Raw genomic sequence first — 22,606 nt, forward strand, 5'->3', positions numbered from 1 at the left:
AGAGTATCGCTTCCTGAAGCCAACCTGTTCCCTTGGTTGAATAAAGTCCAATGTTGCCCTTAGTCTATTGGAGATTATTTTGGTAAATATTTTATATAATACTGGGAGCAAGCTAAAGGTCCTATAATTTTTCAATTCTTTAACGTCTCCTTGTTTGTGGATTAGTATAATGTCTGCATTCTTCCAGTTTTCTGGGACCCTTGCAGTCGACAGACACTTCGTATAAAGAGCCGCCAGTTTTCCAAGCATTATGTCTCCTCCATCTTTGATTAAATCGACTGTTATTCCATCCTCTCCTGCCGCTTTTCCCCGTTTCATGCCTTGCAAGGCCCCTCTGACCTCATCTATTGTTATAGGAGGAGTTTCTGTATACTGTTCATTATTGTTTCGAATAGAGTACTCCTGAGTCATCTGGGTACTGTACAGGTCAGTATACAATTCTTCCGCTGCATTTATTATACCTTCGAGATTGCTGATGATATTACCTTGCTTATTTTTCACTGCATACATCTTGGTTTGACGGGCGATGGGGGCCCATAAAGCGGTGAACGCGCTTTTGTGCTTCTTAAAGACGACGGGCTTGTGTGACCACCTGTGACTATTGATGCAATTTCTGTAAGACCACACGCGTCAGCGAACTCACAGCAATTTCCTTCTTTCCTTCCCTCCTCTCTCTCCCTGTTATCTTTGTTCTCCCCTTTCCCATTTCCCCGGTGTAGGGTAGCCAATCGGACGTTATTCTGCTTAACCTCCCTGCCTTCTACTTTTCTCTTTCCTCCCTCCCATCTTGGTTTGTCCTATGGCAAGTTTCCTTCTCACTGATTTCAGCTTGCGTCCACTTTTTACGGCTTCTTCAGTCTTTCTCACGTTATACTTCCGAATATCACTTATTTTCGATTTGTTGATCAGTTTTGACAGTTCCGCGAATTCTATGTTATCTCTTGAGTTGGACACTTTCATTCTTTGTCGTTTCTTTACTAGGTCCTTTGTTACTTGGGAGAGCTTGCCAACTAGTTGCCTTGGTGCCTTGCCTCCCACTTCAATTGCTGCCTCTGAAGCCAGCCTATTTACAGTTTCATTCATTACCTCTATGTCGTCATCATCATCTCGCTGTTCTAAGGCTGCATATTTGTTTGCAAGTACCAGCCTAAATTTGTCTGCTTTTACCCTTATTGCCTCTAAGTTGACCTGCTTTTTCTTGACCAATTTTACTCTTTATTTGTTCAAATTGAGGTGAATCCTAGCCCACACTAACCTATGATCACTGCACTTTACCCTACCTATCACTTCTGCATCCTGCACTATGCTGGGATCGGCAGAAAGTATGAAATCAATTTCATTTCTTGTTTCACCATTAGGGCTTTTCCAGGTCCACTTTCTGTTGCTACGTTTCCTGAAAAAGGTGTTCATTATTCTCAGCTCATTGCTTTCTGCGAATTCTACCAGCACCTCTCCTCTAGCGTTTCTAGAATCGACGCCGTAGTTGCCAATCGCCTATTCACCCTCCTGCTTTTTCCCTAATTTTGCATTGATGTCACCCATTACTACTGTATACCGAGTTCGCACTTTTCTCATCGCTAATTCGACATCTTCATAAAACTGATCTACTTCCTCATCGTCGTGACTGAATGTTGGAGCGTAGGCTTGTACTACCTTTAATCTATACCTCTTATTAAGTCTGAGCACGACTACTGCTACCCTCTCGTTAATGCTGTAGAATTCGTAAATGTTGCCCGCTATGTCCTTATGGATTAGGAATCCTACCCCGTATTGCTTCTTATCAGGGAGACCTCTATAGCAGAGGACATGGCCGTTATTCAGCAATGTGTAAGCCTCACTAGTTCTAATCTCACTAAAGCCTATGATATCCCAAACAATGTCTGACATTTCCTCGAAGAGTCCTGCTAAGCCAGCCCCACTCGAGACGGTTCGGGTGTTAAACGTTACAAGAGTCAGTTTCCATTGGCGGCCTGTCCAGACCCAGAGGTTCTTTGCACACTCTGCTGCGTTACAAGTCTGACCGCCGCCTTGGCGAGGTGCTCCACAGCTGCTGGGGACTGAGCGCCATTGGTTAATTGAAGATATCATTAATTTCTCATATAAAAAACCAATTTGAAAAAAGAATGTTCTTATGTTAAAAACGCTCCCTAGACGTCGCTTTAGAATTTTCAGTATATAGAGCCTTTCTTTGTTTACACACAAGTCCCAGAAGACTTACGTTAAGCCCTCTGGAACTATACGCGAGTTACAATAGCTTATAAATAGTATATAGAAAGTATGTAGAACTCTTCAGCTGGCACCAGTTTTGCTGTAGAATTAGTATGTTTGACCAATGAATTTTACTGCCAAGTGCGAAATGAAAGCTACATACATGGGCTGGACACATGGGACACATTCCTTATATCTGAACACATCAAGAACATGTGCTGATATAGTAAACTATTAGACAAAATACTTATTTTTCATTAGCTAACTTGGCTGTCAAAATATATGACCGGAAGTTTTCTTGGGTCATGAACGCACTGCTGCCGTGGATAGAAAGGTCTATAACAAGCGTTTCCGATGGGGCCTGGTGGTGGTGAAGTTGTGTTTGTGTGGGGTAGGGGGGGGGGGGGGGGGGGCTCAATGACCCGGATGGCATTACATAAGGGTGGCGTACAAGCGTATGATATACAAACATTTCAGAAACAAAATTAATGAAAAAGAAGAGGAAACAGGGTAGATGCTACGTACAAGTCAATGAACACAGCATGGAGTGCCGATACGTTACGTCAATAATATTGCTCACACTTATCAGAATGCACCCGTTAGAGGTAACGCGCACTGTAGAGCTATGCACTGCGAACGTATGCGTCGAAACAATGCCTTCTGCGTACAATGATGACCTTCGTGACACACGCAAGCTTCAGCGGCAAAGCTGTGTTGCAACAGCGTGAACGCGTGGTGTGTGTGTGTGTACACATCACAATGGACACTTTTCATCATCACTCTGCGCCGTCAGGTGGCCCCAACGAGGGCTTTCTTTTTCAGTTTGTCCCGCAATGGGCGTCATACGCTTTTTGAGTTTTGTGCGCTTTCGAAAGAGAGAGAGGGGGGGAGAACAACAATGTGAGTAGGTTTTACCTGAATGGCGAAGCTGCGACAGGGATAGCGTAACTGTGCAGGGGAATCCCGTGCCGATGATCTCTGCCATATCTTTTATTTATTTTATTTTTTTTTCATCTGTCACACTTCGTCTCTCGAGAGGAGCTGTCGAAGCTGCGCACTGCGCCATTGTTTCATCTTTTTTTATTCTAGGTTTTTATCGCTGCCGTCTTCTCATAATTTGCTGCCTTTAAATAATTCTACCAGTTTGAATATACGCGACTGTTACATAACAAGGGGGACTGCCGAAACACTGATTACTGGGCCAGTCGGTGTGGAAGCGGCCTTTAAAAATGAACTGCTGCTACACAGGCCACAACGGGAAAGGTGCCGAGAGACAAACGAGAATGTCTTTCGGTGTTTCTTCCGTTGTTTCTCGTGCTCTAGCTCCAACTTTTCATCGTGACAGCAAAGAAACTCGAGAAGAAACTAAGAACCGCGGATTAACGACGAGTGGAACGGAAAATGGTAGGTGTGGTGCAACATTAATGGATTACAGAGCGAACGTGTGTTGCTCATGTATTCTGTAATTGTTGAGTTCGAGCGGTGGCGCGGTAACGTCAAAGCAGCAACGCGACGCCAAAGCTTAATGCTAACAGACATGCAGGCCACGGGTTCGAATAAGCCGGCGGGTTTTTATCGTACGCCGGCTGCGATCTCACTTCGGAAAGCAAGTCGGTCAAACGCGCGCAGTGCGAACGAACGGCGACGCGACGGATCCTGTGGTCTAGCAAACAGTTCTATAACTGCGCAGACAAACGATCACAGAGACAGAGAGAGAGAGAACACACAAGGACTGGCGCAGTCCTTGTGTGCTCTCTCTCTGTGGTCGTATAATGTGTATAAAACTGTTTGCTAATACGCATCAACTCACCCAACAAGAAGTTATTCTAAGCTCCTGTGGTATAGTTCCTTTTTCCTGCGACGCGAGAGCGACTCGCGCATCTCGAGGTCCGAACTTTGGTTTGTCAGAACGAGACGTCGCAATGGTCAAAGGGCTCGCGAACCCTTTCGAAAGCTTCACTTTGCGCGCTTGCGTTTAAGAAAATGAATGTACGGGACTGTTTGCTTTCATAACTGAGCGAAGCATACAGGAACGCGGAGGTCGCTATACCAATGGGCCGGTGTAATGTGTAAGGAATCATTTCGTTCGATTATCTTCCTTCTTTTTTATCAGCCGATCCCGATGATAACGCTCGGGCCATTGACGAGACGCGAAGAGTGATAACACTGGAATATAATCGCTGCGTTACCATGCCCTGATTGGCGCATTCGGAGCACGCGCGAAGATAAATTCCAGTGTGCCAAACTAAAGTGTACCGCGACTACTCAAACGCACTAGCAATGACGCAAGTTTCGTTGCAGATTTTGACAGTAAGCTGGTTGGAGACCTGTATATATATATATATAGCCGTCAGATCTGAACAAATTAGAGCGCTTCTGCCTTAAGAAAAGAAAAAAAAAAGAACAGTGAACCAGAAAGTGCTCTGAGCGCACTTTTTGATTTACGCTTGATGTAGCCTGATGTGACCATACGCAACGTGTATACGCAGTGGTTGGCTAGGTAGGTCAGAAGCGAACTGGTGATTTTCGCTTGCGCCGTTCGAGCCAAACGTACTCTCCGGTGCTGGCCGACTTTGCTTGTTTCTTTCTTCTTTAATGCTTGTATTAGCTCGTTACACAACTTCAAGGAGTGTCTTCAAGGAAGAAGGAGTGTCTTCAAGGATTAGGTTCCTCGAATCTATACACGTTTTTAACTGCCGCACGTTCCCGGATGTTGGGTAGAGGGGTCACTTATTTTTATAGGATGCTTGCTGTACAAATGCGATTTTGACATTGGCGTTACACAGGTTGATCAGGTCCTGTACAGCTAATTTTCGTTCGCGTCGCTCTTTCTTGTTGGGATCACGTTTTTCTTTTTTTTTTTTTTTTGTCACAAAGTGATCATGCACACAGTGCGCTGACGTCAACTGCAGTCAGCGCATGGTTGGTCTTCGTCTTACCTTGGTGCTCCGTGGGCGGCGCATGCGTCTACATCTCGCAAAACATTATTGGCCATTTTATGGCACGAATGCCTTAAACACTGTGTATGGGTGTCAAAAGTAACCTTCAGGCGTAACAGTAAACACGGAAGCCATACGCTTTGGATTTTTAAAAAAAATATCACGTAATGCGCCTGCCGTAAACAGGGCGCACAAGACAGGCTAACAGACCCGCCAGTCGGTTAGGCGTAATGTATACCCAAATCTGGGAAGCTGGCCGTTAGTAGAGGATGTGAAAGATAAATTCACCTTTCTTGCTTTTCATGCACAAACAGCGTCGCTTATGACGCGAAAGTAGACGTCGCGAATTTCGTTGTACGAGGTCTGTTAGAAAAGTATCCGACCTTATTATTTTTTTCGAACACCTGATGGATATTAAACAAGCGCGCTTGCATCAGCCGACCTTGAACCATCGTGCGCATGCGCGAATTTTTTCTCGCCTGCCGATAGGGTCAGTCGCTGGGACGCAGCGTTTGAGTGAGGTAGTGCGCAGTGCTCTCGTCGGTTTTTTATTGCAAGGAAAATGGCGGAGCGACTGGAGCAGCGCTACTGCATCAAATTTTGACAGAAACTGGGCGACAGCCTAGTGGAAACCATTCGGAAGATTCAGACGGCTTTCGGTGACGATGCTATGAGCAGCACACAGATTAAGGAGCGGTACAACGGGCTTAAAGATGGCCGCACATCGGTGGAGAGCGAGCCACGCTCCGGTCGGCCATCAACATGCCGAAATGACCAGGTCATTGCCGAAGTGAACGCTGTGGTGTTGCGCAGCCGTCGTGTGACTATCCGAGAAATTGTGGAAGAGATGGGCATCAGCACTTTTTCTGCACATTCCATTGTGACCGAAGATTTCGCCATGAAGAGAGTTGCGGCGAAATTCGTGCCGAAGGTATTCACGGTGGAGCAAAAGCAACTTCGTGTTGAAGTCTCACAGGACCTGCTGGATTCCACAAACAGTGACCCCGACTTCATGAACACCATATAATCACTGGTGACGAGTCTTGGATGTACGGGTACGACCCGGAAACCAAATGCCAGTCGTCACAGTGGAAGCATTCCACGTCACCAAGACCAAAGAAGGCCCGCCAAGTGCGCAGCAACGTCAAAGTGATGCTGACTGCTTTCTTTGACTCCCACGATGTGGTACACCACGAGTACGCACCACAGGGTCAAACAATCACCAAGGAGTACTACAGGGATGTCCTCCGTGGCATACGTGATGCTGTGCGGCGCAAGATACCGGAGTTGTAGTCAACAGGAAATTGGTGCATCCATCACGACAATGCTCCTGCACATTCCTTGCACTTGATTCAGACTTTTTTTGGCGAAAAACCAGACTCCTGTAGTTCAGCAGGCTCCTTACTCTCCTGATATGGTATCCTGCGACTTTTGGCTGTTTCACAAAAGCAAGAGGCCATTGAAAGGAGCGAGATTTCAGACAAGAGGACATTATAGCTGCAACGACAGCTGAGCTAAACTCCATTCTGAAAGAGGCCTTCTCGGAATGCTTCCAACAATGGTAGAACCTCTGGGAGAAGTGTGTGAAGTCCCAAGGAGACTACTTTGAGGGTGATCAGGTTTCCAACGCTCCAGTTACGTCACATTTTTTTTCTTCGGCCAAAGGTCGTATACTTTTCTAGCAGAGCTCGTATTTTCTCGTTTATGGACGCACAGAGGAAATGCGAGCGATCGAGAAGGGAATTTCATGGGGCCTGATTTTTGGTTACTTACACCCTATAAAGAAAACAGACAGTGCAGCCAGGGAAAAACGCACATGCGAAATTATTTTTTTTTTATGAAATGCAGAAGTAATAAGGAAAACATGGAAATTAAAGTGAACGAAAACTTAACTTGGCGCGGGTGGGAGCCGAACCCGCGTTTTTCGCAATGATTTACCGATTACACTAACGTGGCAACGATCATCCCGTCCACTTTCTTGGGTATTTGTGTGTGTGTGCTATAGATAGCAATGATGATGATGATGTAGTGGCCCAGCCTGTTTGTAACGGGTGGACGCGCGATGTCTTGGCCTAAAATTAAAAAAATAAGAGAGGAAAGAAAAAAAAAACGAAGAAAGAAAAAAATGCAAAAAAGGTTGCTATGCAATCTGAAGTCACATCCGGCGCACACTGGTCCACCACTCAGTCGCTTTTTGGTGGCCTCCACAACGCAGTTCCGGCCCACGTTGCGTCCATTCGCGCCGTGTTTTCCATCATCCGCCTTGAGCGTGTGGAAGCCAAGCGCCCCAGGGAGACCTGTGTCCTCCGCCGGCGCAGTCTCCAGGCCAGCGCATCAAAGGATGAGATGCTCTTGCGTCTCAGTTTCATCCCCGCAGAGCCTGCACTTGATGCACGTACCGGTGTCTTGGAAGCGGCTGCGGTATGCGAGAGTGCGGAGTGCCCCTGCCCTCACCTCGAACAGGAGGCTGCTTCCAATGTTGTTACCGTAGAAGCAGCGCGTACTAATATCTTGCTTGTTTCCCCGCTAGAGTTCCAAGGTGGACTTGGACCCCGTTGTCTTGCTCCAGATTGTGGTTTCGGCTTCCTTTACGCGTCGACGGAACTCGACCGACCACTTAGTTGCAGTGTCGGCCGCGATTTCTTCATCAAGGAAGCCAAACTTCTTTTCGATCTGATAGATTCGGCGTGTCCAGTTTGTTCTCATGCGCGTCGCCGAGAGATACTCGAAAACTCGGCGTGCCCACCGCGTGCGTGGCCGGAAGAGGAGACGGCCACGGTAGGCGATATTGCTCGCAGCTTCCGGAGCCTCGAAGTTAACCAGCGCCACTCGCGGCCATGGCGGCGAATGGCAGTCGCACTGCAGTGTGCCGACCGCAGCGCCGGCGCATTGGGTGCTCTCGTCTGCTCGCGTACGGCCATGCACAACAAACAGGCGCTTCTGTCCTTCTGTCACGCTTTGCAAGAACAGCTTACATTTTTCACGTGAGTAACGGTGCGTCCGCTGCTGCATTACGCGTACCCCTGTCTTCGCTGCTGTGCTAGAGAGCACGTTCACGACTGGAAGACACGCTTCATGTTCACTGTAGTGTACTTGAATGGTGCGCACCTGTGGTGGTCCTTTAGTAACGACTCGGTCACCTTTCTTGACTACCTTTCTCATCTTTCAGGATAATTAAACTAAGGGTACCGCAATGTTTTAGAATAGACTGCGGCAGGCACGTGATGCTTGCATAGAAAGAAAATGAGATATACCGGGCTTGGTTGTCTTTGCCAGCTTTTGTTATAACTCCAAGAGCGCCACGATCTAGTAGCGTGGACTCTTGCTAGCAAGGTTATTGTCACCACAGTAAGGCGGCTGCTTGCTTTGAAAAACAGATGGAGGGAGAATCGTCACCGGGCTCTTCGGCTACGTTCTTGGCTACCTTTCTCACCTTTTGTTAAATCATTTTCTCAAGAATAGCTCTAAGGGCGTCGCTATGTTGGAGACCGGACTGTAGCTGGCATCTACCGCTTATAGTGAAATGGGCTGAACAGAGATGTACTTGGCTTGACTACCTTTGTCAGCTTTCCTTATAGATCTTTTTCGCGGGAAACTCTAGGGACGCCACCTTGTTGTAGACTGAACTGCTGCAGGTGCCTGCTTCTTGCATTGAAATACGATGAAGGGAGAAGTACAACCAAGTCCCAAAATGGGGTTGTTAGTGTTGCCAGCCAACTTTTTTTTCTCGAACGCGTCGCTAAACTGGGGGTAAAGGCGTCGCTAAATTTTGCTCCAAGGTTGCTAAAATCGTCGCTAGGAGTGTAGAGTGAAATTTATATAATGTAGGCATTATTGGGAAACACTGTCGTTTAGTATAACATGGCGTAACGCATCTTCCAAAAGGTTTCACTTTCTTCAGTTTTTGTTGCTGGTGGACTAAATCATGCGACACGATTTCGACCATGTCGTAACACGCCGATGACAACTACGTGACCTAAATACAGGTCATATACTACGTTGCCACTCCTTTGCCCACCTGAAAGCTCCTTGCAGTTTATTAGTTGTCCGAAAGTCATGAGAAATGGAAGTGGTACGTTCAATCTAGCGTGAACGGGCTTGCCGCTGCGATACGTACGCCTTTCAACTGCTTATCTACCCTATTGTTCACCTGCTCCGTTCTAAACACCATCATGCAATTTATTGCCGTATAGCTCGCTAATCTAATTTACTGCTGCGCTTGCGTATTGTGAGTACATTGTCAATCCTGTTCGCCTCCTGGCAATAACCACGACATATGGCCTCCGTAAGCACAAACTGCCGTTGCTTCTCATTGTCACAGAACTCAGGCGCCGTACAGCCAATTTCGGCCGCCTTCTCAAGCTTTTGAATAATAAAACGCGTTTTAGAAAGTAATTTATGAAGGAACATTCTTAACTTTGAAGTCGTTATAATGTCACCAGTTATTTTGTCATGCCGCTAAAAAAAATCGCCGGTCGCTAAACAGAACGAAAAGTCGCTAAATCTAGCGATAAAAGCGATAAAATGGCAACACTGATAACTGTCCAAAAGTGCGTGTATCAAGTTCTATTGGTTGACTAATGCTTGGAATGTTTGAACTACTCTGAGTTTGCCAGGATCAGGCAACTCGCCGTCTCACCTGGCGCCTGTGCTCCATTTCGACGTGGCGCGATGACCGCAGTGTAATCTCAGCTGAAATTGTATCCTCACCGGTTAGAGCGGATAACACGGTTTAAGCATTTCGGCCGTGATAACGGTGTTGTTGCTCGCGGCTCAAACTTGACGCATTGATGCCAGTCAAAGTCGCACAGGAAACATCAGATTGGAGGTGCGCTCCACATGATTGCCACTTAGATTATCGTGACACCTCCGGCGCGACCTCCTGATCATGTTTTACTTTAGCTGTTCATCCGCGCTTATTGCTAATGTAATTTGTTACACCTTGGTTTCCTGTGCAGTAAACAGGTGTTAGCTGCGTTAGAGCTGGGAACCGTATTTTGCGGGTGCTCACTTTTCAATTTTTTTTTTATTTACGTGCACGTTTATGTCGTGCGATATGGTGCAGTCGTGAGGGACATGAGAGGGAACACCCAGTTCTCATGATGTATGAATTCGAATATATATGACATCTCGATGTGTAACAAGTGGCTTTCCTGTCAAACATTTACCCCCGTATTCAGAAATGTATCTTGAAGCCCATGCTTGACTTGACATAACGGACGCCACACGTGAACGTGCTCAAGACACCCATTGCGTTTCCTTTGGGGCGTTCACGACAGGCGTCACTGAAATCAAGTCAAGCGTGTCCTTCAAGTTAAGATGCATTTCTGAATACGGGGGTTAGTCTCATCGTGTATACTTCTATAGAAGTCTACACGATGAGCCACATATGTGTGGCTCATATTCGTTCGTCCCCGCAGCCTCCCGAAAGCAATTTGGGTGTTCAATTTCAGGTTTCTCGAAGAGACACATCCCGGTCCGACGACAATAAAGTTGAGCGCCGTTTCGGTAACACGTTCCACTGCGCATTGTCCCAAACTAGCAGACCGACACTTTTAGTGGCACATCCTTCGCCCCGCTGCTGTAGATTGGACTACTGGATTATGTTACACTGGATTTGGATTAGGTTCGATACTTCCTTTATTAAATTTCAGTCCGACCGCACTCAACAGATCAACTTGTCTAGCTCAGCCTTCTGTCGTATCTCGTTACCTTTTTTTTTCCCCTTTTACACTGGCACCATTACCCAAAGGTCAACAGCAGCCTTGCGCGTTCCATTTTTAGCTTTAAGAACCGCCGTTATACGTGCACGAAGTGAATTCAAAGCGTGTGCCGCCACGTGTGGACTCGAAATTGAAAAGTGTTACGACTTAATAGTTTAGTTCTTTTGACAACATAAAAGAAGAATGTCTTTGTGGATGAAAACATCGAATGATTACACTCGAAACAGTGTGCCAAATATTGTACTTGGAAATAACTAAAACGCGCATCTAACGCCCAGCTAATGTCTAAACCTGGAAAAAACTCCTTCCGTCGTAAACTCAACTGCTTTCCGGTCAATAGAAAACGCCTACATAGACGTGGCCTGCCCTCCTTGTTTCAAGGTGTCATCACTAGAGTAATCATCTTGTAAATGTGAACATATCCCATCACTTTCAAGCGCGCGCCAGTCGGCGTTCCTATGGAAACGGCACACTAGATCTGGCTGCGCGAACGACGTGCTTGACAATGCACTCGCGTTTCAAAACGCAAATGTCTTGCAAGTTTGCCACCTCCGCCGTGCATCACGTTTCACCTCATTGTGAACCGTGCAAGCTTCGAGACTGCCAAGTCGACGAGCAAGGTTTCACGTCTGCAGACAGTGCGGCCAAAGAAAGAAAGCATAGGGAAAATATAGTTTCATCTGGGTCGTTCCTCGGCTTCATTGTCTCGATTTGCTTCATTTGTTTGTCGCCGTCGATAGATCCAGTCCATCGGTTCCTCTGATTCTTCTCGCTGTGCGACGTCTGTTATAGATTGAACAAGCAAGTAAAAACAAAACGGAAAACTCGAACAGTTGGCGCATTTTTCGCTGAGAAACAACACACGAGCAGGCACTGCAAGCTTCTTTGCTGAAAGAATAGGTGGGCCGTCGTGTGTGTAGACGCACCTGCTCCGTATCCTGTACAGATGCGAAACCGCACTTGCAGAGTTGTGGTTGTTCGACACGGCCCGCTCCACGGAAAGGCGCACCCTGTGCCTTTCCATCGAGCGGCCGTGTGTTCGGATTGCAGGTGAGTTTTAATCGGTGCAGTGTTGCCAATCAAGCCCACACTGCCACAGCCAAGACCTCTGTTCACTGGCAGTGCCCCATACTGCCAGTCAACGCGACCTGGACCTATGAGGCATCTCCTGTTCCGACTACTGTTATTAATTATGCATAATTAATGCACGTACTTGCGCATACATTGTGTCTACCCTACATTTGAAATTATACGCTGTAAATTTAGGCTCTCGTGCCAAATTTGATGAGTTATTCTGGCGCATATATGGTGAAGAATATTTCGCAAAGCATCAAAATAAAATATGCGATGCCTTCGTACGGATAGAACTCTGTTTACAATTAAGATTCACGCCCTTCAATTCAGCAACATAGGTCTAGCTGCAGCTACGGTGATGCCCCGTCACGTGCAATATTGATGTAGTTGTTTTTGATCTTTCCTAAATCCACGCATCCTTAGACGTACCCTTCTGATTAGCGTTACGAGGCACCAATTTTTCCCATGTCCTTATGTGACGCTTAATTCGAATAATAAAGTCACAGTACGGAATTCGGCACTCGTTCACTGTGAATCAAAGTCTTGATTGAGATAAATTAATGCGCAGTCTAAACGTACGTGTGTCAAGGCGACGCCACATCCAGCTCGTCTAGAGGTGCATGTTGTTGCAAGCAGGACGGAGAATCTGTCGGTCGGCGTTGCGTTGACCATGACACGCTTTTACGTTGAAAGTGGAACGTAGAGCACGGAACCGGGTCAATGTTACGAGCTTCTAAGGATCTCTTTTACTTGACGCTGTAAGTAAATATAAGGCTTCGAAAAGAAAGCACCCGTTTCTGAACGAAAAATGGCTGAGCGGCCTGCCTAATATAACGAGAAAAATGTACATGTAGGCTGCCTCAGTATGGTGCAAGACCGCGTATATGGCACTTTCGCAAGCAGGGCTAGTAGTGCTAATTGAGTGTTTAAACGGGGCGGTACGTGTGGACAATCATGATCGGGCCAGTCCGCAAACGTTAAGCGGCTGAAATCCATCGACTGAACACTAACAGGCGCCTGAAAGAAACGTTTCTGAGTTTCGCCAAGCTACGTGCAGTAAGTAGCCTTTAGAGCAAGAAAACCTTCCATTAATATTTGTTAATAAAGACATATGGGTTCGATTACTCCCTAGAATGCAAACTGTATTGAATGGAGCAAAGAATCAACGTGCCTCGTAATCGCCGAAGCTCGGGAAACGTTGGTTGCGGTGGCTATCACGGCGACCTTCTAGGATAACTTTCCGCGGCGGTGATGCACTTCGCTCGTTCTTTACGTAACGAGTTGCCTAACCCGTTACGTCATTATTCGGGACAGGCAAATATTTGCGCCGGACGGCGAACAGGCGCATAAGGGCACATCGTTTTCGTTGCGGCCTGCAAACAGCTTTGCACGGTTCGGATCAGTGGTCCAACAACGTTGCATTGAACCACTGAAACTAGTATTGGGAACCGCTTCGCTAGGCCTAGTCTGTGTTCCGTTGCCAGTAAACGTGCATTAAACACCGGACACCTTTGCGAATCGCACGCGTAACGTTCCTGGGGAGGTATTCAGTAAGAGTCCACCTAGTGGACATGTCCATTTCGTCTGCATGGTTCTGCTGCTGAAGTTCTGATTGGCTATGCTGGGCTGCGCATCCGCGGCAGCGAGGCGCGCCACAGCCAATTAGCGCTTCAGCAGCAGACGAAATGGACATGTCCACTAGGTGTCCACTAGGTAGTCAGATGTGCTTAGCCTGAGTGGGCTCTCCTTCTTTGAAAGGTCACAAAGGAACTCAGTGTTATCGCATATCTTTGTTAATCCCGTGATGAAGGAGATGTAAAGGGAGTTCGAACTGTCTGAATCTCTGTTGATTGGTATAAGAATACCTCCCCAGGACTTGCTTACTCGGGAGGAGGGGAGGGAGAGAGAAAGACGAGGATAATGTCACCATTTGTCACGCATTCAGTTCCGACTTTTTCTGTGAACAGTCTGCCAGATGGCGACGAAGCGGAGATGCGCAGCGCCTTTTCGGGGCCGAGACACTGAGCACTGCACCGGCCCAGGCCGACGCGAAAGCCCGGGCCCGACCCGCGAGCCGTCCGAAGCGTTTTTCGGCGGGCCCGGGCCGAACTCGGGCCCGCTCATTAAAGGGCCTAAGGCGTGCGTTCTAGCACACACGAACATCATGCATTGCATGGTCCAAGGCATCCTGTGCCAAGAGGATGCGTGCACGTGCAAAGAGCTGGCTCTCAGTATACCTTAGCAAAGAAAATAGAAAAACAGACGTTCTATATTTTTCTTTTCCACAGAACGAACATTGTTTCCGCCTAAGGAAAAATAAATTATGCAAAAAAAGAAAAAAAAAACAACGCTCTTCAAACCATTCCCGTGTTACCGCTTTTGCGATTGCACTATAAGAATCGCAATAGTCGAACTCGGATATATGTAACCTACATATAACGAATTATTGTATAACGAACAGCAGTAAAATTACCTTGAAAATTTTTTTGTAAAATTGTTATTTTATATGCTGAATTGCCTATCGAACTTTTTTTGTGATCCCCTTCAAATTCAATATATCCGTGTTCGAAGGATTGTATTATTTTAGTGCTAATGCAAGGGGTGTCTTTCTACTTGTCTTTATTTTATGCTGTATGCTCGTGAATTCGCCTGTCTGTACATATATATATATATATATTCACATGCTAAATGACATCATAGGACCAAATTGTATGATCAAGGTAAATGCATGCGCACCAGCGGAAAAATAACAGCAAAGCCAATGGTCCAGATCACCGAGGTTCCCATATGAGAAACAAAGATTTCGGTCTGTTATTGCTTATGCACTGCAGCTGATAGACCCCAAGAAGGTAACACTGACACACAGGGTACAATCTGTAAGTAAAGAAAGCTTTTTTTTTTTTTTTTAACTTACAGGCTGGACCTGGTCATGTGCGCATGGGCCCTTGCTAAGCTTACTAATGAACATCTGGGCTCAGGCTTGGTCATGTACTGGGTGGCTTGGGAACACAGGCCCGGGCTGGGCTCAGGCTTCATAACGCGCACCCGTGCAATGCTCTAGTCTCGGTTCTGGCATCGCCATTGAGTGGCACGAAGCACACGCCATGCCACTGCGGCAGAAGTACGTTATGAGCATGTTCTATGTGGTTAATCGTCGGTGTAAGCCTGACGTCGTTCACACCGAACGATGCCACCTTGGAGAGGTCAAGATACGCCGATACAAGAATGAACAATCTTTATTTGTGCAAAAGTGTGGCCAGAGGTTGCAGCCACGGGGATAAAACTGTGATCGTTGCAAGCCTTTCAAGGGGGGAAGAGAAAGCACACTTTTGTACCTTGTGGTATATTAGCGATGAATGCATGTTAAGTAAGGCCCAAAAAGGAAAACAAGGGGCTCTGTTTTTATGTACAAAACCATTCCCGCTCTCGAAAAAAAGAAGGTTTGCGGGGAGTGCTCGTCCAGTCAATGGCGCAATAATGAGCACAACATTGTCTCAAGGTCACAATGCATTTACGGAGGTAGACGCAATGCCTTGTCAACTAGTCATGACGCTGCACTGCCTGTAGGAATGCAAGTCAGGAGTTGACAAGGACTTTTCACACATAATCTCTTTGTGCAAGCAAAGTTCTGACCCACAACAGCTTGATAGTTTTGGACGAGTGTTGTAAGCAGCCAAAACAGCCCATAACTCATCACTTATTGCTACGAGACATGTCACACAGATTTAGCACTGATGACAGCTGTGTCTGGCAAGGACGAAAGAGTACACCATTCAGTGTCTTTCTGTTCATGCAGTATGTACAACTGTTGCCATCAAGCTAGCTGAACCACGTTTACATGATTGGAGTCCACAAGAAGGATTTGCACTCACTCAATTTGCTTTAAATCACTGCACAATTAAGGATCTGGAAGATATGTCCATGTTCCATGATCATCCCACAAGAGATCAAAAGAAATCATTATTTACAACATTGAAGTCATGCATTTTCTGCCAACCAATGCAAGCTTGCAACAGTGGATTTCGTTTAACTTGCAATAAAGTGAGGAAAAATAGTATTCAAGAGCATGTGTCGCTTGTGCAATATTTAACATGTTCCATTTGCACAATACAAAGCTTTAGAGAAGACAGTGGCAAGAAGAAAGGCTGGCAGGAGGGTCAGGGAAGACATTGTGGCACATTGGAGATGTCCAACCAATAACATTTTCACATACTTCATTCAGCTACACAGCATGTCTCAATTGGATGCAAAAGTCCTATACACTTTGCACATGTAACAGTGTTTTTTTCCCCAGCAATATTAGAGCTAGGGTGCACTTTTCACCTCTAATGACAAAGTCCTCTGGCTGGAAACTTGCACAAGACTGCCAGTAGTGGCAAGCTTGGAATGCACATAACATTCCTAGCATCAGTAGCATTTACTGTCAGCAACATTGAATGCTTTAAATTATCTTGCATGTTCATGTTGCACACCCTTGTCTCATTACTAGTAAATTTGCTAATTCGCTGACCAAGGAACAATTCCACTCTTTAACAATGATGTGCATAATCATCAGTATTGACAAGTGCTTTCCAGCGTGGCTAAGACTGCATGGCATTGATAATCGCTAAACATTCTCTCAAGATAAAACATCTTGCGCATAATGGCAGAAAGCCAGTATTTCTGAATATTCTCTGGATCCCCATATAGTGCTTCATGTAATCACCGAGCACTTGGGGTTTTACCAGGCAAGCTGCAGGCTCACAAGTTAATAAGTCATTGTGTACACTATACAACAAAGCTCAAGAGATTTTTGCAGCATGGCTGAGGAAACATTCTTTGGTGCAAGCAACTACTACTGGTCCTGGTGACCTTTTGCAGCGTGCATCACAGATTCATTTCTGTCTTGTTTTTTTCTCAGTGTAGCCAGTCTATTTGCCTGGCCAAAGAACAGATCCTTGCCTTCGCTGGATGATGTTGCTTTGGGGCTAGTGGGCACGGCCCTACTGACAAGTTTGGCACTGTCATAGAGGCAGTTCGTAGGTCTGTCACTGCTCAGGGCACAGACCACTGTCCTTGAACTGTTCCCACATATCCCACTGGTCGGCATGTGTGGTGGGCAGGCACTGTCCTCAAAGTGCTCTTTGCGAAAACAGTGCCGTGGCTCACCGAAGGAGTAGACAGGGCTGCTCCCACCAGGGCAGCCCTTCTTGGCAGGGCTTGGAAAAGCATCAGCACTTAACCAGTCAATGTCACTCGCTGAAGGACCATTGGGACGTCTCTCGGGAGACCGTGATGGCTCGGAGAGGGTCCTTTTCCGTTTTTGGTAGCGCCGCTTGCGAAAGCAGAGACTCAGGCGCTGGGTTTGCTCAGAGGTGCGTGGCCGCAAACTTCGTTCTGATGCCTTCAAAGGTTCATTGAATTTCACTTGGCTGTCCAGTGCTCTACGTTGACTTGGAAATGGCAAGCTTCCAATGGGAGGAAATAGCTTTCGCACCACAGCCAACTGTTCAGGGGTGATGGGTGATTCACCAGGTGAGAGGGCAGCCTCGGATTTCATACTTGCCTTGTGAAACTTCTCAGAAAAGACAGCATCCTCTGGTGACTTGGACTGTGTGAATCTGTCAGTGATTATGTGTTCCTCATGCACACGTGGGCTCGTGAGCCAGGGCTTGCCACTCTGAGATGAACAAGGGTCATGGATCGTGCTAGTCCTCACTGGAGTCCAGATGGGGTACTTTGAGGGAAGTTGAGTGTGACTTGAGGGCTGACAATTGCTTAGGTCGGATGTGCTTGGCCTGAGTGGGCTCTCCTTCTTTGAAAGGTCACAAAGGAACTCAGTGTTATTGTACATCTTTGGTGATCCCGTGATGAAGGGGATGTAAAGGGAGTTTGAACTGTCTGAATCTCTGTTGATTGGTATAAGACCCAAGCCATAAAAGAAATCAAAGAAGTCCGAAGCTCTGTTTTCCTCAATCCTCCTGTGCATTTCTTTGATTCGATACCGAGTCCGAAACACCTTTGTCGGTTGCTTCCTTGGTCTCATCATTTTCACAGGCACCTTTTTCACCTTCTGCACAGACTGTTTTGAAGCTGGGCTAGCTTTTTCTGCAGGCTTTTTGGCACGGTTGACAATTTCTTTAGCTTTCTTTAAGCTTTTGCTCACTACCTTGTTTATAATCTTTACATTTTTCTGGGGCTTTACGTTTCTTTCTTTTTTCTTGTTTTCCTTTTTCTTTGCTACAACCATACTGCGTGCAGTCTTTGAGCATTGTTTGCCTTTGCTTGCCTTCATAAGCTTGTCATCTTTCCTGACTACTTTATGTTTGTGCTTTACAGTCTTTGCGTCTGTCCGGACCTTCTTTTTCAAAGTGATGGTATTTTTTACCTTTCCTAACTTATGCTGCTTCTGGCTAGCTTTCTTCAAGAGACACTTCTTATACTTTGCCACAATAGCTGCACTCTTGGCCGACTGTGCCTTTGCGGGCGCAGTCTTTTTGGCAGACGGCAGCTTCGACTTTGCTGACGGGCCCTTTTTCGTCGCGGCAGCCAATTTCTGTTTTGTTTTATTCGCTGCCTTCTTTAATTTGGTCGCAACGGTCTTCTTTTTTAGCTCGCTACCCTTCTTTGCCGCTTTCCTCGTCGGTTTCTTTTTCGACAAGGTCTTGATCGCCTTACCGTCGTTGCCTTTGATGGAAGGCTTTGGCACCGCCTTTGACTTTAGCTTCGCCGGAAGCAGCAGCTTGGCCGCGAGCGCCGTGGTCTGACCCTTTTGCTTCGGCGTGGTTGGCGCCGAGGAGGGCGTCTTGCCGGCCTTGGATGATAGCTGGCCCATGGCATGCTTGACAAGGGCCCGGGCAGCGTTGTGCTTGGCCGGCGGTGGCAACCCTTTGGCCACCGCCGCCGAACCGGTGCTGCTGTTGGCGGGAGAAGCGGTGTCGGCATGCGTCAACAGCTTCTCGCACTTGCAGACGAGCCGGCGCTCACGCACGAAGCTGGCCACCCAGTCGGTTGACAGCTTGAGGCCGCGCACTCCGTGCACTTTCTTCAGCTGCGCCGCGTGCGCAAGCAAGTCGCGGTACCTGGCCTTGACTCCGCGCTGCTGACATCCCCGCACGTAGCGCTCCAAGCACGCCTCGAACAGAGCCCGGGCCTCGGCGGCGCGGTTCGTGGTCTTTCTGGCGCCGCTACCTCCGCCCTGGGACGACAGGGCGCGCAGCCGGTGCTCCTCCTTGATCCAGTTCCTCACCGAGCACTCGCTGACGCCGAACATTTTGGCCGCCTTGTATTTGTTCCGCACTTGGTCGTAGTACGCAAGCACCTTGAGCTTGAGATGAACATCGAAGCGCTTCGTGCTGGCATCGCGACCCATCGTCGTGTCGCCGTGCACGAGGCACGCACTGGCCCGCGACAGGAAGGGGTCGAAACGAGAAATAAAATCCAACTGGCGGCTGGTGGTCAGCCTTGCCGCGAACAATGTGCGACGATGATACACTTACCGCCTTTCGGCGTAATCACAATGGCTGCTTGCGGGCTCCGGCCAGAGAGGGCGCCACCTCACAAATGGCGCGCCGCGCTGCTACGGCTGCTTGCCTCCTTTTTCCCCTGCCCGGGCGGCGGATGTTCCCTTGGGTTGTTTGGCGGGAGCTGGTGGACGGGGTATTTCGTGTGCCCGCGTAGCCTGCTGGGCCAACTCTCTTTTTGGCCCGTTCTTCGGGGCCGGTATTCTCGCTCGCGCTCGTTTCGTGCCGGTGTTCGCGACCGCGGCGTTTCTCGGTTGAGACGGCGCACCGCGTTGGCCCGCGTTCGGTGTGTGACGCAGGAGCTGAGGGGGAAGTTGGCGCGGGATCGCGTCACCGCTGGGTAGTCGACGCACCGAAGCGCGCGGCGGCGTCTTCTTCGAGCTCGAACGAGCCACTACGACGCCCGCCGGTGCCTCGTGGGCGCCGCGATCATCGGGAGCAAAGTTTCCCGCCGCCGCGCTGCGTCTGCAGCCCCGTGCGAGCCGATCGATGCAGTTGATGAAACGAGCTTATAAAAACCTGCCGAGGCCAAAGAACACAAAGTTGAATGTGTTCGCCGGTACTCTGCTTTCCTCTCGGTCCCCAGTGTCGTTTTCTCTCGCTACCTTCCTTTTTTTTTTTTTATTTGCCATCCCACGTGTTGAGTGCGCAAATGGAGGCTGTTATGTGTGGCACAGACGATTCAGCCCATTAATATGAAAACAAAACTGTTTTCGGGCGAAACTATTCTGAGGTTGTACCACCTGCTGCAGAATTCTCCGCTTTTAAATGTACATTGAACTATTTATTCTGCAACCCGGAACACTAATTTCTGGAGCGTGGAGGAGGTACGGGATGGAGGAGAACGCTAGGGTAAGTTAAAACGAGAATATGGCGGAACACATAGGCTTCGTGTTTAGTAACGTTTTGGTAATGTTTTCCTCTGTGATCTCGTGGCGACGGATCGTATTGAATGAATTCAGGGGTATTACGTCCCAAAACCACGATATGATTATGGGAAAGATGCGTCATCACAATATCCATAATGAGATAAAAGAAAGCGTTAACATCTCCACAAACGACTGTCAAGGCATAAGGCTGAGCAACGACGCGTGATAATCTTATCCAACGCGCCATATAGCGCTGCAACAAAACTTCGCATATGCGCGCGTGAAAGCATCGATCTTTATCAGCGTACCAGTGAGCCACCATGACTCATTCACAACGTCAACTGATAATCAGTAATATCTCGTCAAAGCACACAGCAAAAGGCCGAGCGTATGGTGGACCGATCGAGATCATTCGTTCCGTTATCGCAAGCGCAGCCCTGATGTGATGTCCAACAAAGAATATAGGCATACGCAATGAGGAAATAAAGATGGAAAGACAACACATATCTCTAGTTTCAACGTTGTGCCCACTCGCAGACTCCTTAATGCGGTTGTGTGTTTACATTGACCTCGGTTCAGGAAAAGATTATGGATTTCAAAAGCGTACTCGCCCGCGTTGCCAATCCTGTTTGTCCTCTCTAAGTGCCTGGGCTGAATCATATCGAATACTTGGAATAAGTGAACTGCAGATCACCCTTATGACGTTCTTTCATTATTATCAATCATCGCCGATGAAGTACGACCTCCCCCCTAATCGCATAGCCGTTCGCGAAAACAGGGGGGGGGGGGGATAAAATAATTTTAAAAAAAACTTGGCAGGTCGGTCGGTGCTCTCCGCTACGGGGAAAAAAAAGCAGCTTGCACAACGCTGTGGACAAAAGAATGGACTAGTAGCTTTTCTTCTCTCTGTCTTTTTTTTTCTCAATGAGGCGCTGCCGGTAAATTTCCTGCACAGAAAAACCCGCCTGACTAGCGTGCGCGCGCGAATGTCTGTGCGTACGTTCTTTACGACCAGCGAAGCACCCTGCCGTGTCGAATTTAGGGACTCATTAGTTGCGCTTGAAGGGGATTTTAATTACAGACGGCAGTCTCAGTTTTAGATGGGCTTCACGTTCGGAAACGCCAGGAAAGGGTAAACAGGGCGCTGCGTACACTGTGTACTGCGAGTTGAAATCGCAGACGCGCTATACGCTTGTTCGCTGTCTGCTGCTTCACTTATCTTTCGAAGAAAAAATAAAGAATGAAAGACTGCCAGGGGTGTGCGAATATTTGAAATCTTGAATACGATTCGAATGATCTATCGAAGATCCACTATTCACTGTTGTCGGATATTCGTTTTGTTCGAATGCTGTAAAGGACAACAACAGTTCTTGCAGTCGACAGGGAGAAGTGCTGATGCACGAGGAGACTTTGCTGAACCGCGGTTGTTGCGCAGACTATTCATTTCCTGAACGAAGAAAAATGGAGGTAGTCACATATGCACATTTACCAGCCGTTGAGAAAGCGTGTCCCGCCTTAGCCAGTCTACGTAGTCGCTGTCTCGATTCAGAGAAAGAAATTTATTGTTTCGTCAATCTCGGCATATTTGCATTCGTTCAAAACGATATGCGGTGCTGCATTATTGCCCATAGGCTCCTTCAGCGAGCACTCTAACTCTGTTATATGCATATAGTTTCATACTCTATTACTACATGCACCTAGGGACCTGTTCTTTCTCTTTTTCGTAATTGCCATTGTGCACCAGATATGACCGTACAATTCTTTGTTTCTCATATAGAAGCTTCTCACTAGAGCCGACATCTACTTGTTAACGGCATTACATGTATCAAGTGCCGTAAACAATCCTTTTGTTGCCAAACGGATTCCAGTAAGCTTTTCATTTTATTTAGAAATTAGAGATATTCGATACTCGATTTGATATACGAAGGTCGTATATTCTCTGATAGTCGTGTTCGATTCGAAATTTTCCCTATTCAAACACCCTTGAAAATTACCTGTGAGTTCACTTCGTCTTTGGGCGATGCGGGACTACTCTCGTGAGAGGTTTTCTCCGAAGGCAAGAAATTACCAGCCGTGAGGACATTTTAAGTTCAAAGCGGCGAGCTGCGAAGAATGAAAGAGCCGGCGTAGTAGTTCGCTCTTTCTGCTTGCACGCGTGAACCTTTTGGTTGAAAACACGCAACATTGTCTTCATGTATATAGCGTCCGTGATATCATTTGGCCCCTTATTGCAGGTAGAAACCGATTCGCCCATTTGTGGCCATCGACTCTCCGTTCAGATATATACGCCG

General features: G+C 47.3%; 3 protein-coding genes across 3 annotated transcripts in view; 1 reads left to right on the plus strand and 2 right to left on the minus strand.

Moving 5' to 3' along the window:
• RpL24 (ribosomal protein L24) overlaps positions 1-22,606 on the minus strand; it is a 493,457-nt gene that overhangs the window by 120,917 nt on the left and 349,934 nt on the right. The window lies entirely within an intron of this gene.
• The window catches only part of Cep97 (centrosomal protein 97kDa), a 155,387-nt gene that overhangs the window by 105,774 nt on the left and 27,007 nt on the right, over positions 1-22,606 (plus strand). The gene's annotated exons all lie outside the window — the stretch shown is intronic.
• Positions 15,163-19,845, minus strand: LOC126521692 (uncharacterized). The gene has a single exon (XM_050170423.3). The coding sequence runs from the start codon at positions 19,293-19,295 to the stop codon at positions 16,779-16,781; it is 2,517 nt and encodes an 838-aa protein (XP_050026380.1). The 5' UTR covers positions 19,296-19,845; the 3' UTR covers positions 15,163-16,778.

Source organism: Dermacentor andersoni, chromosome 6, assembly GCF_023375885.2.
Source record: "Dermacentor andersoni chromosome 6, qqDerAnde1_hic_scaffold, whole genome shotgun sequence".
NCBI classification, from domain to species: Eukaryota; Metazoa; Arthropoda; class Arachnida; order Ixodida; family Ixodidae; genus Dermacentor; species Dermacentor andersoni.

Excerpts from the sequence above, each read along its gene's own strand:
- LOC126521692 (XM_050170423.3), bottom strand. The coding sequence starts at position 19,295 with ATGGGTCGCGATGCCAGCACGAAGCGCTTCGATGTTCATCTCAAGCTC.